At 45.0% G+C, this 18,234-nt stretch overlaps 1 protein-coding gene across 1 annotated transcript in view; it reads left to right on the top strand.

Moving 5' to 3' along the window:
- Window positions 1-14,033, top strand: part of MTNR1B (melatonin receptor 1B) — a 35,326-nt gene extending 21,293 nt beyond the window's left edge. The window contains exon 2 of the mRNA XM_044442277.1: window positions 13,180-14,033. Within this exon, the coding sequence (XP_044298212.1) occupies window positions 13,180-14,033 (854 nt within the window). The remainder of the gene's footprint in view (window positions 1-13,179) is intronic.
- Window positions 14,034-18,234: the final 4,201 nt, after the last annotated feature.

Raw genomic sequence — 18,234 nt, 5'->3', positions numbered from 1 at the left:
CTTAGAATGGGGTTGGCAAAGGATCTCTTATTTATTTATGTCTCTTTTCTCTTCTGCTTCCCACCCCCATGAACCTAGGACTGCATTATACTGTCAGAAGGAAACTGGGTCAAAGCCTTCTCCATTGTGCACATCTTTGTGGACTTGAGTCCCTGACCCCAAATACTGAGCCTCTAGTTGATGATGTTGAAGCAGTCTACACAGGGCAGCAATAGCAACTGGTTGTGCCAGTTCTTCAGGAGACTGAACATATTATTGGATGGATGGAACTCAAATATCCATGTCCTTTCATGCAAAGAAAGGGGAAGGAGTACGGGAAAGAGGGTGGGGTCAACTAGAACAAATTTGGGGCCCCGACTTTAGGTTCTGTACTACTGATGTGCAGCATCCTGAAATTCTTGGGGAAAGGATGTTATAAAGACATAAAGAAGACAAAGCAAGATTCCCTGGAGAAGACAATCATGCTGGGAAAATTGAAGGCAGAAGAAGAAAAGGAAGGCCAAGTAAGAGATGGATTGACTACAGTCTGGACTTTAGAACAGTTAAGCAGGGATGTGGTGGAGAGGACATTTTGAAGGGCTTTCATTCCTAGGGTCACTGTAAGCCTGACATAATACTTTTTAAAGAATTCACATTTCGACCGCACACAAAATAGCTTTTAGTATGGATGCTGTTATAAGGCATTTCCATAGAATAGTCCATGATGACGAGAACTGATGGTCACTCCACTCCATGCCCCTCAATTCCATACTCCCCTGGGCTTGGGTTCATGCCATGGGTTAATCTTGTTAAGGATGACTTAGCCATGGTGATTTGCTACTGGGGTAATGAAATGTCTCCTCCACCACTACTGTTGCGATAGCTAGTATTCCAAAAGGGGAGAAGAAGCTCTCCCTTAGCAATCGGCTCTTTAACTTCAGCCACTTGAGTGTCTTTCTAGCATCACACAGTCAGGAAAAAAAAATGAAACTAATTTCAAATCCAGTAATTACGTCTTGAGCTAGCTAATCTGGAGTCTTAATCCTCTTTTATAGCTCTTATGCAACACCCATTAGAAAGGGAATAGAAGGGTTCTAAAGTATATTGCTCTCCTTCTGTAATTAAAGTTAGCCACACTTTTCTGTGAAGAACCACATGTCCTGATGCAGGGGAGGGGTGTTGTACTTTATTTATTTATTAAGCACCTATTATTTTTACCTCTGAATTGGTAGATACTTTTGCCTTGTTCACTATTCCTACAGTGGAAGTAGTGAGAAGAATTATCTGAAGAGTTTTTAAAGCCCCTTTTTTAAAAAAGGCAGCCTTATGTTTCAGCACCTCTCTGCAAACTGATGTGAGTACTGATGTATAAGTATATAGAGATGTGAAAACCTAGGAGAACAGAAAAAAAGGAGGAGTTAAACTCACTTTTCTCAGAGACTTTTTTCTCTCCCCACTGTATGCCTAGTACTTTCATTGTACTTGAGGAAAAAAGAGTGTTAAATTATGTTTCTGTTCCCCTGCTCCCAATCTTGTTTCTGTTGTCATTGTTTCTTTTCTGTAGAAATAATTCTACAAGCATCTGCTTTCACACAAAGTGGTGGTGTATGTAGTGGTGTTGGTTGTTACTGGAGCTTCCACATAGCCTAAAGTGTCTAATCCTGCCTAACTTTGGAAGCTAAGCAGGGTTGGGCCAGGTTGAAACCTGGATCGGTGACTTGAGTCCTGCATTGAGCAGAGAGTTGGACCTGATGGACCCTTCCAGCTATAGGATTTTATGATTCTATGTGTTGTCAAGTCGTTTCTGACTTATGGCAATCCTATGAATGAAAGGCCCCCAGAATGACCTACTCATGACAGTCCTGCTCAGCTCTTGTAAATTCAAGACAGTGGCTTCCTTTATTTATGGATTCAATCCATCTCCTATTTAGTCTTCCTTTTCTTCTGTCTTTGACTTTCCCCAGCATTATTGTCTTCCCCAAGAAGTTTTGCATTCTTGCAATGTGTCCAAAGTATGACGGTCCTAGTTCTGTCGTTTTTGCTTTTAGGGCAAGTTCTGGTTTGATTTAACCTAGAACCTGCTTGATTGCCTTTCTGTCAATTCAGGGCATTTGCCCTTATGTGGTAACTATCTTAAGGGAGGTGTTGGGGAAGCTGCTGGGAAAGATCATATTTCCACCAACATTAGAGATATTGGTGAACTGCTTGCAGTTCAAAAAAAAATTTGCAAAATTCCCCTCCGAAAGTGAAGGGAACTTGAAAAATCTATGCTCCCAAAACATTTGGTGGTTGAGGCCTCATTGGTGAGGGTGTTCAAGGATAGGCTAGACATGCCCATGGTGGGCATGTCATGAGTGGAGCTGGCTGGAGATGGGGGTCAGACTAGATGGCCCAGGAGACCCCTTCTGACTTGCACTGTTTCTGTATTTCTATTTCGTCTTCTCTTAAATAAGCAATGGTTTGGACACCAAGGGCAGAGGAATGTGGGTGAGAGGGAGGATAGGAGGGCTAACTTGATTTCCAGAGCTCTCACCTACCTGGGCCAGGATGCCCATGGGAGATGTTATACAGTTTGTCTCCTTTTTCCAGTTAGTTTTCTTACATTCTTGGACCATATTCTCATGAACTGCATGCATGGAGGATTGTTCACACCTGGATTGCTTTTCCTCTAGATCTGTTGGACTACAATTCCCAATATCTCCAGCCAATGCTAGGAGTTGTAGTTTAGCATATCTGGTGGCAAATTAGGGAAGTCCAGCATTGACTCGTGAGTGTATTATCCCACTAATTTGCTAGATTTTTGCAAGGCAAAAAGGACCATAGCAGCTTTAGAAGGGAACCAGTCTGATTCATTCATCACCCCAACCCATTAGCTCATCTCTTCCCCTGCTATTTACAAGCCTACCATGCATTCTTATAATGATGAGGCAGGCAGTCCTCTTTCCAAGAGGAGCAGATGGTACAGGCTGGCAATGGCTTGCAAAGACACTTGACTTCTCCAGTACATGCTGGGTGAAACATATGCCACCTGTATGTATTAGGAAGGGAGAGGATTATGAATTCCAAGGATGGGTTCCTTTGCCAATTCCAGCTTCGTTGTCCAACAAGTCAGAAAGCAGCTCTGAAGGGGAGATAGCATAGCCAGTCTGCCCAGCAGGACCAAGCAACATGAGGCAGCAGCCATGCTCCTCCGAGGAACCACCCCACCTTGTGGACTCATTCTGCTGTCCCTGCACCACGCACCATCTGCCCCAGATCTGGAGGGAAGGGCGCCTTGAGCAAGATGCCCTGAATGCAGCGGGTCCCTCCCCTGCCACTGTCTCCTTGCGTGCTGCCTCTCTAGACCCTCCCAAGAAGAGGGCCAAGCACGTGGGGTCCACCGATGCTGTCCCACCTTGCTCTTGCCGTTGCTTGCATACTTGGAAGGAGAGGTGAGTGGAGAGGAAGCAGGACTGCAGGGCTCTGGCATTCTCCCACGGGCCCATCTCCTGGGCTGAGGGCTGTGGCAGGCACCTCACAGATCCGATCCCTGGTGCCACCCCAGGAAGCAGAAGACCCACCGGAATTCCAGGGGGATGCACGACCCCCTCGGAGAATCCGTGCCTCCGCAGGGGAGCAAGACTTGGATCAAGCGTCAGCTTCAGGAGAGACGACCTCCGTTGGACTGGCAGCTGTGGGAACAAGGGCTTTGGAGCTGTCCGTGGTCCTGCAGACCACGTCAAGCTGATTCTTCTTGCTGCCTCGGAGCTGCATGTTAAACAAGAAATGGACAGCCCACCTGAGGCCACGCTGAAGGAGCAAGGCCGTCTGACCCAGCACACACTCTGGTGGCCAGTGGGCCTGTCAAATCTATCGCTAAGGCAGTGGGAAGTCAGTGTTGCTCTTTCGGGGGTAAGCGAGGGAAATGCACTGCAGGGCCTCTTTGTGCGTACCTCTGTATGCAGCATCAAATGGAAAAATCTATACCCAATGAGAGAGAGATGATGGCATTTGGAAGGCCACTGGGGAGGCTGGTGACGCCTATGTCAGTGGGGCTCCCTATCCACTGCAGCTTTTATTTTGAGCCTTTCGATCTGTGGAGCTGCACTCCTGTACCAAAGTGGGTTCAGCACCATGGAGAACCCCTATAAACCTCAAAATGGAGCCACACTAACATAGGTCTCAGTAGCCTCCGCTAGGAGGAATCGTTTATTTTAAGTTAGTTTGTATGCATCCAAAGATTTGAGTTCAGTAGCAAAGCATATGTCTTGAATGCCATCCTTCCAGGTTCAATCCCTGTTATCACCAGTTGAAAGGTTTGGATGTCAGGTGATGAGAAAAGACCTGTCCAAGACCTTCCATAGCTAGTGCCCCTCAGACAACACTGGGCTAGATTGACTGACCTGGTGTACAGGCTGAAAGAGGCTAATCCAAAACTCCATGACCCTTTGATCCTTAGAGGGGCTTGGATCCACCAATGCTCCTCCAAGGCAAAACCTGCATTATTTCTTTGTGGATGTTCTGCTAATCTTGGTCTCACCAAGAGTGTTTATTTTGATGGGTCTAGCCCATTCTGTCCCATTGGCACATGAGTTTGCATCTCCTTCTTACTATACAGTCATTTCTATATATTTTCCATAAGGTAGACATTGGTGTGCATGTATTGTGCACATAAACATATACATTTTTGGACTCATACACCCAGTGACTAATACGTGTTTGTGTATATCTGTTTTACATTTTCTGTGTTAAACATACTATACTCTCATTGTAGTGTTGTATCTGTGGTTTGTCATTTTTGTGAACTGTTGCAAACCACCCAAAGAACTTCAGTTACTGGTGGTATAGAAACTACAAGAATAATAAGACTTCTTATTGTTGTTGTTTGGAAATGTACCCTTTTTACTTTGCACATTGTTCAAAGGTGTGCATATTGCCAAGAACATTTTGTTTGTTCTGCAAAATGTATTTTATGCATCCAAATATATACATTTCTGACTGCACCTTGCCTTCAGAGCTGCATTTGGATCTGGGAAAATCCACTAAACTGGGATGCAAACTGGGAAAATCCACTAAAACAAAAGAAAAGCTTTTTCAGTAAAGCAAATTATTTGCACATCGCTAACAGAAACAAGGGGAAACCAGTGAGTTCCCCACAGAGCAATGAATTATCTCAGTATGTTTTGACTTTAAATACTACTGCTATAAAAACCCTGTGCTGTGGATCCACTGGGAGGATGTTAACAGAGGATTTCATAGCCTGTGATCTATTTTATAGCTTACCTGCCGTGCCATGATTTAGTAGCCATTTACGAGGTGGTGATGAAACATTTTTCCTTGGCAGGCCTGCTGGCATGTTTGCTCTTTAGCACCTGCCTCTTATTATGTTGCTGCTCTATCCAGATCCAAGCGTGTGAAGAAGTCAAAAGGGGGATACAGCCGTTGTTCAATCACCTCTGATGGATATTGGTGCCATGTGCTCTGGGTCATGCCGCAGATCATAGTGGAATTCAATACGGACCTGTCATTACAAATCATGGGCATTTCTCAATTAGCTCCAGCTGGGTGAATTCTAGTAACACAACATATGACTGTCTAATGCTTAGACATCTGGGATTGGAAAGCTTGGAATCTTAAGTGTATGCAACGCAGCAATTAATACTGCCTATTTATTTATTTATTTATTTAGGAGACTTCTATGCCGCCCCATTCGCCGAAGCCTCGGGGCGGCTCACAACCATAAATAAACTTCAAAATAGAATAATATAGATTAACAATATAAATGCTATGTCTAGCATTCATATAATACTTCCGGAGTAATCAAAGTGCTTCTACTGCATCTCAGCAACCCTCAAAAGACTGTTAAAATTACTGCTATCCTTATGTGAAAGATGGATTCTGGTATCTCAGTGACTTTCCCAGCATGCTACCTTACAGTTCACAGATGGGGGGAAAAGCAACACTTACACACTTACAACAATCATGCATGGGCCGTCATACAATTAGACAGAGGCTGTGTTTGCACAACACAACAAACAGCTCTGAATGGTTACCATAGTTTGCACAATACACACACACACACATATATATACACCATAATTTACCTGACAAACTATCCAGTCGTTTCTACCTTGTCATGGTTTCCATTCTGTCTGTACTGTCCCCCTGATGTTGGCATATATCCCAGCAGCCACTGCCTGAAATTCAATCCCAAGGTGCATTGCTTCCTCCCTGTGTCACTTACCTCTTCCCCATCAGTCCATCCATAGAGGCTGGATGGCTGGAGTGGCTCCTGTAGTCGCTGCTCTTGCTGGGTGACTCTATGGTATTTGCATACCAGAACCATGGAAATCACCCACTGCAACAAACCGTGACTGTACAGAGAAACCATAGAACAAACCAGTGTCTCTTATTGTGTTTTCTAAAGACCAAATTTACCGTGGTGGAAAAGCACTACTGGGTTCAGTGCAAGCACAAGATACCAACAATGGTAAAAAGCCACCACGGCTTGTTGTGCTGTCTGAACCCAACCAAGAAGAGGGAGTTGCCCCAGGCTGGGAGGTGGCACCAAGCTGTTGAAAAAGAGAGCTATGCACCAGGCAAGCAGCCCTGCAGCACAAGCTAATTTCCTGGAGTGTGCTAGAAAATGCCGCCACACTAGCAGTGTTGATTTGATGACCAAAGTGACTTGCGTATGCTGAATGGATGGAGGCATTTTGCATTTCACCTGAGGCAGCAGCCTCTGCACTGAGGGCCGTCAGAGAAATCCACCACAGGTCCAAATGAGTTCAGATGTCTAAGAAGCCATCCTATAGATTTCACAGCAGACCAGCTTTTTTGCTTCCTTATGGGGAAGGATTTCTGCTAATCCACATTAGCAGTATACATTAACAAAATACAAACTAGGGTAACTACACTCTTGTCCAAGTGTACAAATGCACACTAATATGCGTGCATGGTAATCTGCATTACCTAAAATGGTTGAGTACACCTGTGTAAGGGCATACTAGCACTAAGGCGTTTTCTTGTTCTTGTTGTTGTTTTACTACATTTATATCCCATTTATATGTTGCAAGGAATTCAAGGTCATCTCCTATCCATTCTGTCTTCACAACAACCCTGTGAGGTAGGTTAGGCTGAGAGTCTGAGACTCGTCCAAAGTCACATATTTTAACTGAGTTCCATGGTAGAGTGGGGACTAGAACCCCAATCTCCTGAGTCCCAGTCCACTCTTGACCTCACTGAAATAGAAGTGGAAGAACTAAATGCTGGAAAGGAACATCTGATTTCATGAATGAATACAAAGCAGAACAAAAAATGCCCGATAATCCACAAAACAGAGATCGAAAATCTTGGACATCTACCTACATTCTTGCTCTCCATCCCAGGATCACCACCTCGACAGGGTCCCTGGAATACCCCGGGGGCTGAGTCCTGCTTTGAACATCGGAAAGAGCACTGTTGTGGTCAAGGCGAATGGACGCAGGAGAGGTGCGGACCCCTTTTGAGGATACAGCCCTGATGCCTCCTCTCCTCCTAGATGCACTTTAAAAGCAGAGCTTTGCTATGCGGGAAGGAGTCTGGAAGTAAAGAAGCTCAACCCTGAACGGGAGCATCTAGTTTTCCCACCATTCTCTAATAAACATGAACTGTGCTTTGCAGTGGGACCCCCTTTTGAATTTATTTCTTAATTTAATCTTGGTCCACCCTGAGTCTACTCACCACCTTAGGAACATTTCTGGGCCTTATGATGGAGGTCTTCACCACTGCAATTATACACAGCAGAAGGCTTTGTTCTGTAACACCAGGTGATGGGTTGAACTTGGGCTGTCCTTTCTAATCCCTTTGGATCTCCAGGAAATGCAGGTGCCAGTGAGAGCCTTTCCTTTTAATACAAGGGTGTTGAGTCTGAGTCTGTCCCAACTGAGTCACCTCCCCCTGGTTCCACTTCTCCTGGCCTCAAGTCTTTCCCCTGCACCATCCCTGGCTTAGGGCCTGGTTACCTGAAGGAGTGTCTCCTTCCATATGTGCCTGCCTGGCCCTTAAGATCTGGGGCAGAGGCCTTTCTCCAGGTGCCCTCCCTGAAGGAGATTAGGAGGGTGACTACTCAGAGAAGGGACTTTTCTGTGCTGGCGCCCCAATTGTGGAATTCACTCCCCAGAGAGGTTCACCTGGCGCTGTCACTTTATTCTTTTCGGTGCCGAGCTAAAACCCTTTTATTTTCCCAATGTTTTAAGACTTGATTGTTTTAATAGGAGGTTTTATTGTCGATTGGAAAAATTTTATTAGGATGTCATGTTTAATTCTATTTTGTCTTATTGTCAAACCATCCCAATACTATGGTAAGGGACAGTCTAAAAAATTTTAAATAACTAAATAAATAAGTCTATCATTTAATGTTTTGCTGGCTTTTTAGGTTAATCTGCTTTTCAGGTTAATATGCCTCATGTAAGACTCAATTATTGACAATAGAAGCTTGCAACTATAATGTACTCATATTTTTGCCCTGTCTCTTTGTATCTGGCTAAAGCCCTTTCACTTCCCACCACTGAAATATTGCCTAAGAGCTTCTCTGAAATTAAATCTAGTCCTTGGACTGAAAGAGGCTTGACACCCCTGTTTGAAAGCTTCTTTGGCATCACCTCTCCAGAAGTAGCAAACACTGTATGCTCACATTCAGATGACCACAATGGGCAGGGGTGGCCTTCCTGGATATGCGCTCAAGCCTTCTGGGGAGAGGAACAGCTCTCAAGGTTATAACTGTTTTTCCGTCTAAACCAAATCCGTCTAATCATCATTATCACTCTGTTTTGGATTCAGTGAAATAATGTATTTTGTTCATTTTCATTGCAACACAAGGTGGCAACAGAGAGTTATTAAATCACCTTTTTTCATGCTGAAACAGATCATCTTGAGAGATCAGGACAGAGAATTTGTTTCAGTGCATGTGACCCTTAAACAAGCAACCAGAGAGAGGAATGAGGTTTATTTCCACATCTCGGACAGAGCTGGAGAATTTGCAAATGTGATAACTGTTATGGGAGTAATCATTTAATCTGTAAACCTGTTGCTTGCTGATCAGGAAGTAAAATGTATGGACCGGGCAAGGGTTTCGTTTGTAGCCAATGCTGATGTAGTTTTGTACCATCCAAAAAACCCCATATTATTTGGGTAGATTGAGCATGTTTTAGAGAGCCTTGTAAGTGAAAGCTCTCTAAAATCAAACCAACCAGCTGGCCATTTTCATGTGGAAGAGAAGAAGGCTACTACATTCATGCCACATTTGTGGTCTTCCCAAAGATGCCAGGTTGGCCACTGGGGGGACAGAATGAGGGACCAGATAGCCTGGCATGACATGGCTGCTCTGTTCTTGCATTCATAGAACCATAGAATAGTAGAGTTGGAAGGGGCCATGAAGGCCATCAGGTCCATCCCCCTGCTGTTGCAGGACACCACGTTGCACCATCCCACTCAGATGGCTGTCCAGTTTCACCCTGAATGTCTCCAGTGTGGGAGAGCCCACCACCTCTCTAGGCAGCTGGTTCCACTGTCGTATTGCTCTGACAGTGAGGAAGCTTCTCCTGATGTCCAGCCTGAATCTGGGTTGTCGCAAGTTGACTTGATTGTTCCGTGTCCTACACTCTGGCATCAGCAAGGAGAGATCTTGACCTTCCTCTTTGTGACAGCCTTGGAGGTACTTCTAGAGGGATAACATGACCCCCTCCCCCAGTCTTCTCTTCTCAAGGCTGAACCTGCCTAGTTCTCTACATACACACACAAGCCAGAAACAGTGTCAGAGGGTGTATGCCACTTAGCACCTGTGGGGCTTTTACCCTACCCAAGGGTCCATCGATGGTCCTTTGAGCCACCTGGCCTTGTTCCACCCACAATTTCTTTATGTGGCTTCCTGCTCAGCTGCCTCCCCAAGAGATCATGGAGGGAAAGCCATGGCATGTAGTTTGCCCTAATCAGTTGTTTGATCAGCAGGAAGAGAAGCAAGGCAGAGGGGAGAGAAAAGGCGAGGCTGGAGACAAGGAGTGGTGGAAAGAGACAGAGAGCAAAGGGGAAAGCTTTGAGCAGCTGGAAGAAGACTGGCTTGGTCAAGAAGCAACATTTTCCTTTTCTCATCCCCTCCAGACTCAAGCCCCACTTCTTGACCAGTCAGGTCTCCATGGGAGCCATTTTGTGCTCACAGCAGCTTCTGATATTTCTACATAGGTCCATTGGTTCACAAGGTCTGGAAACACCCAACTACTTTCCCACTTGCTTTCCCATGTTAAGCATTGATAGCAATGATAAGAAATTGGTGCCAAGGATGAGAAGAAGGATGAGGAGCAAGAGCAGATGGAGAGAATGGCAGGGAGGGCTTGACTCACTGAGAAAGGTGACCCATGGAGTCTGCCTTGTCCAAGAGCTCTCCAAAACCTGGATTCCACACTTTCTTTTGAATCTGTGTTGCTCCCACGAGAGACGTTCCCCAAAGTTTGGTATTCATTGTTGCCGGTAAACTTTAATTGCAACCATTGCCGTGGAGCTGATCCCCAAGATGGCAGCCACTAACAGGTCAGCCTTCTCCACTTAGCTCCACCCCATCACCAGCATAATCTCCTCCTAGTTCTTGGTCCTGCTACCACGTGATGTGACATTGCAAAGACTTTGGGTTTTGTTCTGTTTTTAGTGCTTCCCCAAAGTCAGAAAGCTAACCTTAGGAGTGGTCCTATCTATAAATAGTTTGGAAAATTTGCTACAGATTTTATTTGGTATTCATATCAGGAAAAAGTCAGAAGAAGAACTGCTTCTGCAAGAAATAAGCTCCTATTTCAGGTATCAATTTTAATATCTTTTTTTCAAGACCTGCTTTATGCAAACAAAGCAAAATGATGAAAAGAACCTAATTTAAAGATAGACAAAAATGCTTGATTGCTTTGCCAGAAAAACAGGAAGAAGCAAGGCAAGGAACGAAGCATTTCGAGGAATCAGGACACTTCTAAGTATTTAAAGCATTGGTTACTTTCCACTGTATTCTCATAGCTTTGGGGTTTGCTTGGGGTTGGGATTTAGGTAGGAGATGGTGAGTGTTGCTACAGAGGAAGAGCAGCAGTGGTTGAAACCAAACAGCTCATTTTTCAAAGAAAACACATTCCTATCAGCCAGGTCTTTCTAAACCTTTTTGAACAGATGAATTATACATACTTCAATCCCATTATGACCCCTCACTGCTCTTTTAATTTGCAGAATGGCAACTTATTCCCTCTTCCCTCAGAGCAGATAATTTGTGTGTGTGTGTGTTTGGTGTTTGTATACAGGCCTGGAGTGAGGTGGGCACAGTGGCACCGTGTGTGTGGGCACATCTTGCATGATAACCACACCAGTGTTGGGACAGGGCCTCGTCATTCCCCTGTAGTACTTCCAGCTCTGGCACCCCGTTTCTCGAGGTTGCACTGCATTTGCTGGTTGCAGCTGGGCCCACACAGGGACTTTTTGCTAAATTCCCAGATTGGATGGAGCAATTATTTTTTTCACCTGCCCTATCCTGAATCATCGATGATGATTCACTTTCTGTTGGTGGTGATGCTGTTAAAAAGATGGAACAATGTAGGCTGGGCAACAGGCATGGTTGTTTGGTGACTCCCCACAAATATGGAGAAGGCAGGAGGAGATCCTTTTGATCTGGCAGCCCAGGTCTTGGGTCTGAGGGCAGAAAGAGCAAGTCCTTGAGTCTCACACCAAATCCCCTAAAGTCACGGGGCTGCATCTCAGCAGCAAAATCCTCAGCACCCCAAGGAATGGCCAGACAACTGAAACAACCATTATGAGTGATGGGTAAACTTAAGCCAACCAAAATCATGATTCACTTTCCAGAATTCCTCTTCTGAATTCTTCATGCAGATGAAAGTCTCTATTTAGGGAGTTCTTGTGTTGTATAAAAGAACTACAGTAAATACAGAGATTCCTTCCTTGCTCACCAATCAGCTGCCCCAGTTTGCATCATTCCCCTCCTGACCTCATCTTCCCCAGCATGCCATGGGTAAGCACTCCTGGCAAGCAACATGGGCCTCACAGGTGGTGTTCCAGAGGGCAGGCACTTCCTGGGATTCCCATATGACTGTTGCTAGGATGCATTCTTGAATGGTCACCTTAGCATTCCAGGAAGACGGCTGCCAGTACTGCGAGTGTAGCACTCACAGGTTCTATGGAGATATTTGTTTACTTAGAGGTCTATGATAAATACATATGTTTGTATGTTGCAAACAATGTCAGAAAATAAATTCATTCTTATTCATAAAACAAACAACATGAGCAGTCATAACAACAACAAAATGCTACAACTTGTGCACCCAAATCCTCAGCGACAGCACTCATGCAGAAGTTGCTTTTAGAATTGCAAAGTACAAGTGTCCTTTTGAAATCAAATTCAAGCACATCTTCTGTTTGGTATCCTGGGGAGACGCACAAGGCAGCCATCCATCAGCACCTGGAACAGCTAGAAGTCTGTGGACTGACTATCCTCATTTGAGTAATAATTTTGCCATTATTCAAAGTCCAAAGATGAGACCACCCTTGGAATGTTTGGCACATTTTGGGTTGTTCCACCACAGAAAGGATATAACGGAGCTAGATGCACTGCAGAAAAGGTCAACTAAAATGGCTAAGGGGTTGGAACACTTCCATTACCAAGGGAAAACCACTTTTTTGGACAGTTTCAGTTTAGGGATGAGGAAAAGATAATCCAACCTTTAAAATGTTGCATGGTGAGGATAAATTGGACAAAGAAAGGTCTTTTCTCCTGGAGCCGGCTGGAGCCAGGGTCAGACTAGATGGCCCGGGAGACCCCTTCTGACTCGCTCTGTTTCTATGTCTCTTGCACCGCACCACAGCCTGAGCTTTTGCAATGAAATGGGCAGGGAGCTGAGGACAGATGAAAGGAAGTGGATCTTGTTGTAGCACGTAGTCTGTGGAATTAGCTCCTGCAGAGTTTTAGCGAAGTTCCAGTTTGTTGAGGGTGGGCGGGTGGCTTTTTCCCCCACCTGCTTGCATGTTTCTTTTACTTTTTGGGTCATAGTATGCCTGCAGTTCTGGTATTGCGTTGCTCCATATAAAAAGCACTGTGAAAGCATTGGTTCCTTTTAGATGCTCACTAAATAATTGCGTGCTCTCCCTCTCTCCTTCTCCCATCCCATCCCATCCCATTCCTTCCCTTCCCTTCCCTTTCTTCCGCAGGTAATGCATTTGTGGTGAGCCTGGCACTGGCAGACTTAGTGGTGGCCTTGTACCCTTATCCCTTAGTGCTCATTGCCATTTTCCAGAATGGCTGGTCCTTGGGGGACACGCACTGCAAAGTCAGTGGCTTCGTGATGGGACTGAGTGTCATCGGCTCCATCTTCAACATCACCGCCATTGCGATCAACCGATACTGCTACATCTGCCACAGCTTCACCTACGACAAGGTGTACAGCTGGTGGAACACCTTGCTGTACGTCTGCCTGGTCTGGGTACTCACCGTCATTGCCACCGTGCCCAATTTTTTCTTGGGCTCTCTCAAGTATGACCAGCGTATTTATTCGTGCACCTTCACCCAGACGACAAGCTCCTACTATACCATAGCTGTGGTCGTCGTCCATTTCATCGTGCCGATCACCATCGTGAGCTTCTGTTACCTGCGGATCTGGATCCTGGTGATCCAAGTGAGGAAGAGAGTCAAATCAGAAGTCAAGCAGAGGCTGAAGCCCAGTGACTTCAGGAACTTTATCACCATGTTTGTCGTCTTTGTGATCTTTGCCTTTTGCTGGGCACCACTGAACTTCATTGGACTGGCAGTCGCCATCAACCCTCTGGAAATTGCCCCCAAAGTTCCTGAGTGGCTGTTTGTGATGAGCTACTTCATGGCCTATTTCAACAGTTGCCTTAACGCAATAATATATGGACTTCTGAACCAAAACTTCCGAAAGGAATATAAACGAATCCTCATGTCCCTATGGATGCCGAGGCTGTTTTTTCAGGACACTTCCAAAGGGGGGACTGAAGCTCAGAAGAGCCGGCCCTCTCCTGCTTTAAATAATAATGACCAAATTTAGACCAATACCCTGTAAATATACGAAAGCTGATGCGGGAGGGTGCCATTGGGTGAACTCAAAAGTCATGGAGAAGAAGGCCATTGTGGCTTCCAGTGTTGGTGGCTGTGTGTTTTCTCCAGTATCAAGAGCAGTAAGAGTAGAGGGTGCAATCACATTCATGACCTGTTTTGTGACCTTCCAGGAAGGAATCTGGTTGGCCATTGTAGGAACAAAACACTGGACTAGATCAGCCTTTGGTCTGATCCAGGATGGCTCTTCTCGTGCTCCTGAGTTAATGTTGTTAAGGTTGTACATCTCATCCTTGCTTATCCTGTTCTGCACTTTCCATTTGAATGACATGCCGAGAGAACTGGAATCCTTTGTTCTTGACAAAGCTCATTCTGTTTGAACAGTTATCATTTAACAACTAGGCATGGATCAGAAATAAGTTTCAGAACTTAGGAGGAGGAGACAAATAAACTAATATCTTAGACTTCAGTGTCTGTCAAAGACCAACCAGTGTGTCTCTCATGTTCGTTCAAAATGTGGCTCTCAGGAAGTGAAAGACATGCACTGTCTTCTGAAGAACTGGGGTGCATGATGCATCAACATGTGTTTCTCCCTCTTCCATTTGTGTATGGAGAGTAATAAAAAATGCCTTCAGCTGATTGCTGGTCCTGTCTTACACAACCTGCAGGGTGCTAAAGGATAGATCTCTCTCCCCCTCCTCCCGCCCCTCATGCTAGACACACCTGATCTCACCTGGGCCAACATCCAGTCTTTGAACAATGTTTCCAACATTGGCATTACAGATTGCTCCCTGATCCTGCAAGGATGCCACAGCAGATCCATTGGGAAGCGACATTCTCATTCCCTATTATGCGCCCATAAATCTGTGCATACTATTACCAGATTAATCTATCATAGAATCACAGAATAGTAGAGTTGGAAGGGGCCATGAAGGCCATCGAGACCAACCCCCTGCTGTGCAGGACACCACGTTGCACCATCCCAGTCCGGCTGTCCAGTTTCTTTTTGAATGTCCCTAGTGTGGGAGAGCCCACCACCTCTCTATGATTGTTTTTAAAATCCAGAGGAAAATCAGTATTTAAACAGTGATTTAAATACATGTTCTTGAATGCATTTTCTCCCAAAATACACATTTATAACATATTTTACCTCAGAGTATGCTTTCCAAACTATTTTATTCACCACTGTGTAAATGAAGTGCATCTGGAGATGATGATGATGATGATGATGATGATGATGATGATATTATTAGTCTAGAGCTACCTTGCAATTCCCAATACAGCCAAGGAAAATAAATGCTATTTTAGTTATATTTACATGCCACCTTTTTTTCCTTTCAAAGAACTCAAGGCAGCTTACATAATTCTCCTCCTCATCTCATCTTATCCTCAAAACAACAACCCTGTGGGGTAGGTTGTGTTGAGAGTCTGTAAGAGTCTGTCGACATGCACATGGTGGGCATGACATGCTCATGGTGGGCATGTCGCGAGCAGAGCCGGTTGGAGCAGGGGGTCAGACTAGATGGCCCGGGAGATCCCTTCTGACTCGCTCTGTTTCTATGTTTCTAAGTGGCCCAAAGTCACCCAGTGGGCTCCATGACTGAGTGGGGACTAGAACCCAGATTGTCTGAGTCCCAGTCCCACATTCTTAACCACTGCACGACACTAGCTCTCAAATAATGCTAGACTTTGACCAAGGTTTTAAGCTTGCTTGGATCCAAAACTCAGGAAGGTTTGTGTTGAAGTTTGTGCCAAAATGGTGTGCAAAGACTTTCAAACATCTTTAAGGAAACTGGCATGTCAGTTTCAAAGATCTTATACCAACATTTAAAATATTGATGTTTTAAGAGGAAAGCAAAGTGTAATATTTGTCTATAAAATGTTTGGGAGAAAATGGCATTTCAGGAACAAAAAACTTCTCCTTTTGTGAGGAAAAGATTGTGCTTTTTAAAATATTTTTTCCCTCTTTAATACTGTGTGTTTGCAAAGTGGCTATGCTTATTTCCCATTTATGACATGCAGCTGTCATTCAGTTCTTCAGTCCATGCAGCTTTGCATGGGCGTCAATCACATCAATGACGTTAAAAGCTGCCAAAGGCACAATGCAAGGAGGCTGCCTAAAATGCTCCGAACTCAGAGGGTCCTGGGCCTCCTACACAGTGCAGGAGGAGGGCAAGGGTGAGGCTCGTCCTGAGTTCCTCCCACCATGCAAAGCACCTAGAGGGTCAGTTTCAGTTCAGTGGGTGGGAAGGAGTGCACGTTGCCTCCAGGATACTGGTGGGGCTTGTCTTCTTCTCTCCTCGCCCCTGGAAGCCCATCTCCGAGGTCAGTCCTGCGACCTCGGAGCTGCGGTCAGTGTGGTTCTTTCTGTGCCGGCTGCAAGGGCAGGTGGAGGACACTTCAAGTTTGGAGCCCCATCTCGGACCTCAGAGCAAGTTTCCAAGGTTGGACTGGGACCCTGTCTCCATGGCCATAGGACCATGCTGCCATTTCCTTTGGTGCTGAAAGTCACCATCATTTGCTTGCATCTAGTGTGATTCAGTAGACGGGGTCCCTAATCTTGCCCCAAAGCAGAATCTTTGGATGTGCGTTGGTGAACTCTCTCTACCAGGGTTGTTGTGTGTCACATCTGTGAGCCAAATCCAGCTTGCTTGGGGTTCCAATTCAGTCTATGGAGCTCCCAACTGGCCACTTCCCCTTCCATTGGTCCCACCTCCTTTCCTCCTGCTCCAAATCATTTGCTTGTTTGCCAAGTTTTGCATTCTCCCAAGCCTACAATTCTGAAAGTTTAGAAGTTAGACTCTCTTGAGGATTAATTGATGCTCTTTACAAGAGCATTAAGCTACACTATGATGCTATGGTTTAGTATTTTAGATCCTCTACCACTGGGATGCAGCCCCAAGACTTTCTCCAAATGGAATACAGCCCTTGGACTGAACAAGGTTTGATACCACTGGAAAGATTCAACACATCTGGTCTCTATAAAAAGCCCATTATTAGGTCCTGGTGTAGATCAGGCCTTCCCTCAAGACGTCTTGCTTCCAGAAGTAAGGAAAAAGATAGCACAACTCCCATTCAACACACCTGAGAGGAGCAGAGTACACACTACCCTGCACTCCAATGCTTTGTTGCCACCCAGCTTCTGGTCCTCAGGTAGTTGTCTCACTCTGCCTAATGATAGGGATGGTCCTGAGTCCACAGGACAGAATCCAAGGTAGCTGTGTGGAAATGAAAGGTAGGAGAGATTCTCCATGGATAAGTGTAAGAAAAGCATCACCAATGTCTCACAAAGCAGGTGTAAGCACCTCGCCGAGCAAGACATTAGAGTCCGCTTATGACCCACACCTGTCCTATTGACAGAAAGCTCACTACCAACCCTAATGACCAAGATATAGTGCTGAAAATGGTCAAAAGCCAACTATCTCTCCCACTGTACCCCAATATGTCCTATTATTTAAGGATAGGTGTCCTTTCCTATTCTTTAAGGACAGATTATTCTTCCCCCTCCCCCATCTGCTTCTATTTTTTCAACAGCTGTGAAAAGCAATGAGTTTGAAAGAGACATTGCCCGATATAGAAATAACAGAGTGCTCTCTCTCGCTCTCTTGCGCACACACACACACACACACAAATATTATGAATCTATTGCACTGTTTAAAAAGAAATACAAAATTCATTTCTGCAGAACTCATTTGTGCCACAAACTTGGGGAGGGGAAAAGCATTCTGTTTCCTATTTCACCACCTGAGACGCACTCTTATACATTTGCATCATGGCAAATAGAGAGGTCTCCTCAAGCTTTGCCAAGCAAGTGCAAAGGCATGAGATAGAACAGATCTTCTTGGATATTGCTTGGCTCCCTTTTGTTATAGCTGCTTGTCAGTGGACTCTGGATGGTCACCTATCAGGGAGAGTGCAGCAACATGTTTACTGGGCTGGACTAGATGACTTTTGAGATGCCCTCCAATTCTATGCTTCTGCCCACTATATTTGTAATGGGAGAACCTCAGCAGTACCTAGAAGCTCTCCTAAGGTCTCACCCGTGTCTTTTACAAATCACTTACCAGATATTACTAACATATGATTGGAAAATTAATCTTGCATTAATCTTCCAATAAAGTAAAGTAATGAAGTTGGAAAAGGTTAAGGTTAATCCTAATAACTTGAAACTTAATAACTTGAAACTCAAGTCA

This window comes from Varanus komodoensis, unplaced genomic scaffold, assembly GCF_004798865.1.
Source record: "Varanus komodoensis strain SLA01 unplaced genomic scaffold, ASM479886v1 scaffold4, whole genome shotgun sequence".
NCBI classification, from domain to species: domain Eukaryota; kingdom Metazoa; phylum Chordata; class Lepidosauria; order Squamata; family Varanidae; genus Varanus; species Varanus komodoensis.
The sequence above is the reverse complement of the archived record's forward strand: the minus strand, read 5'-3'. Positions and strand labels throughout refer to the sequence as shown.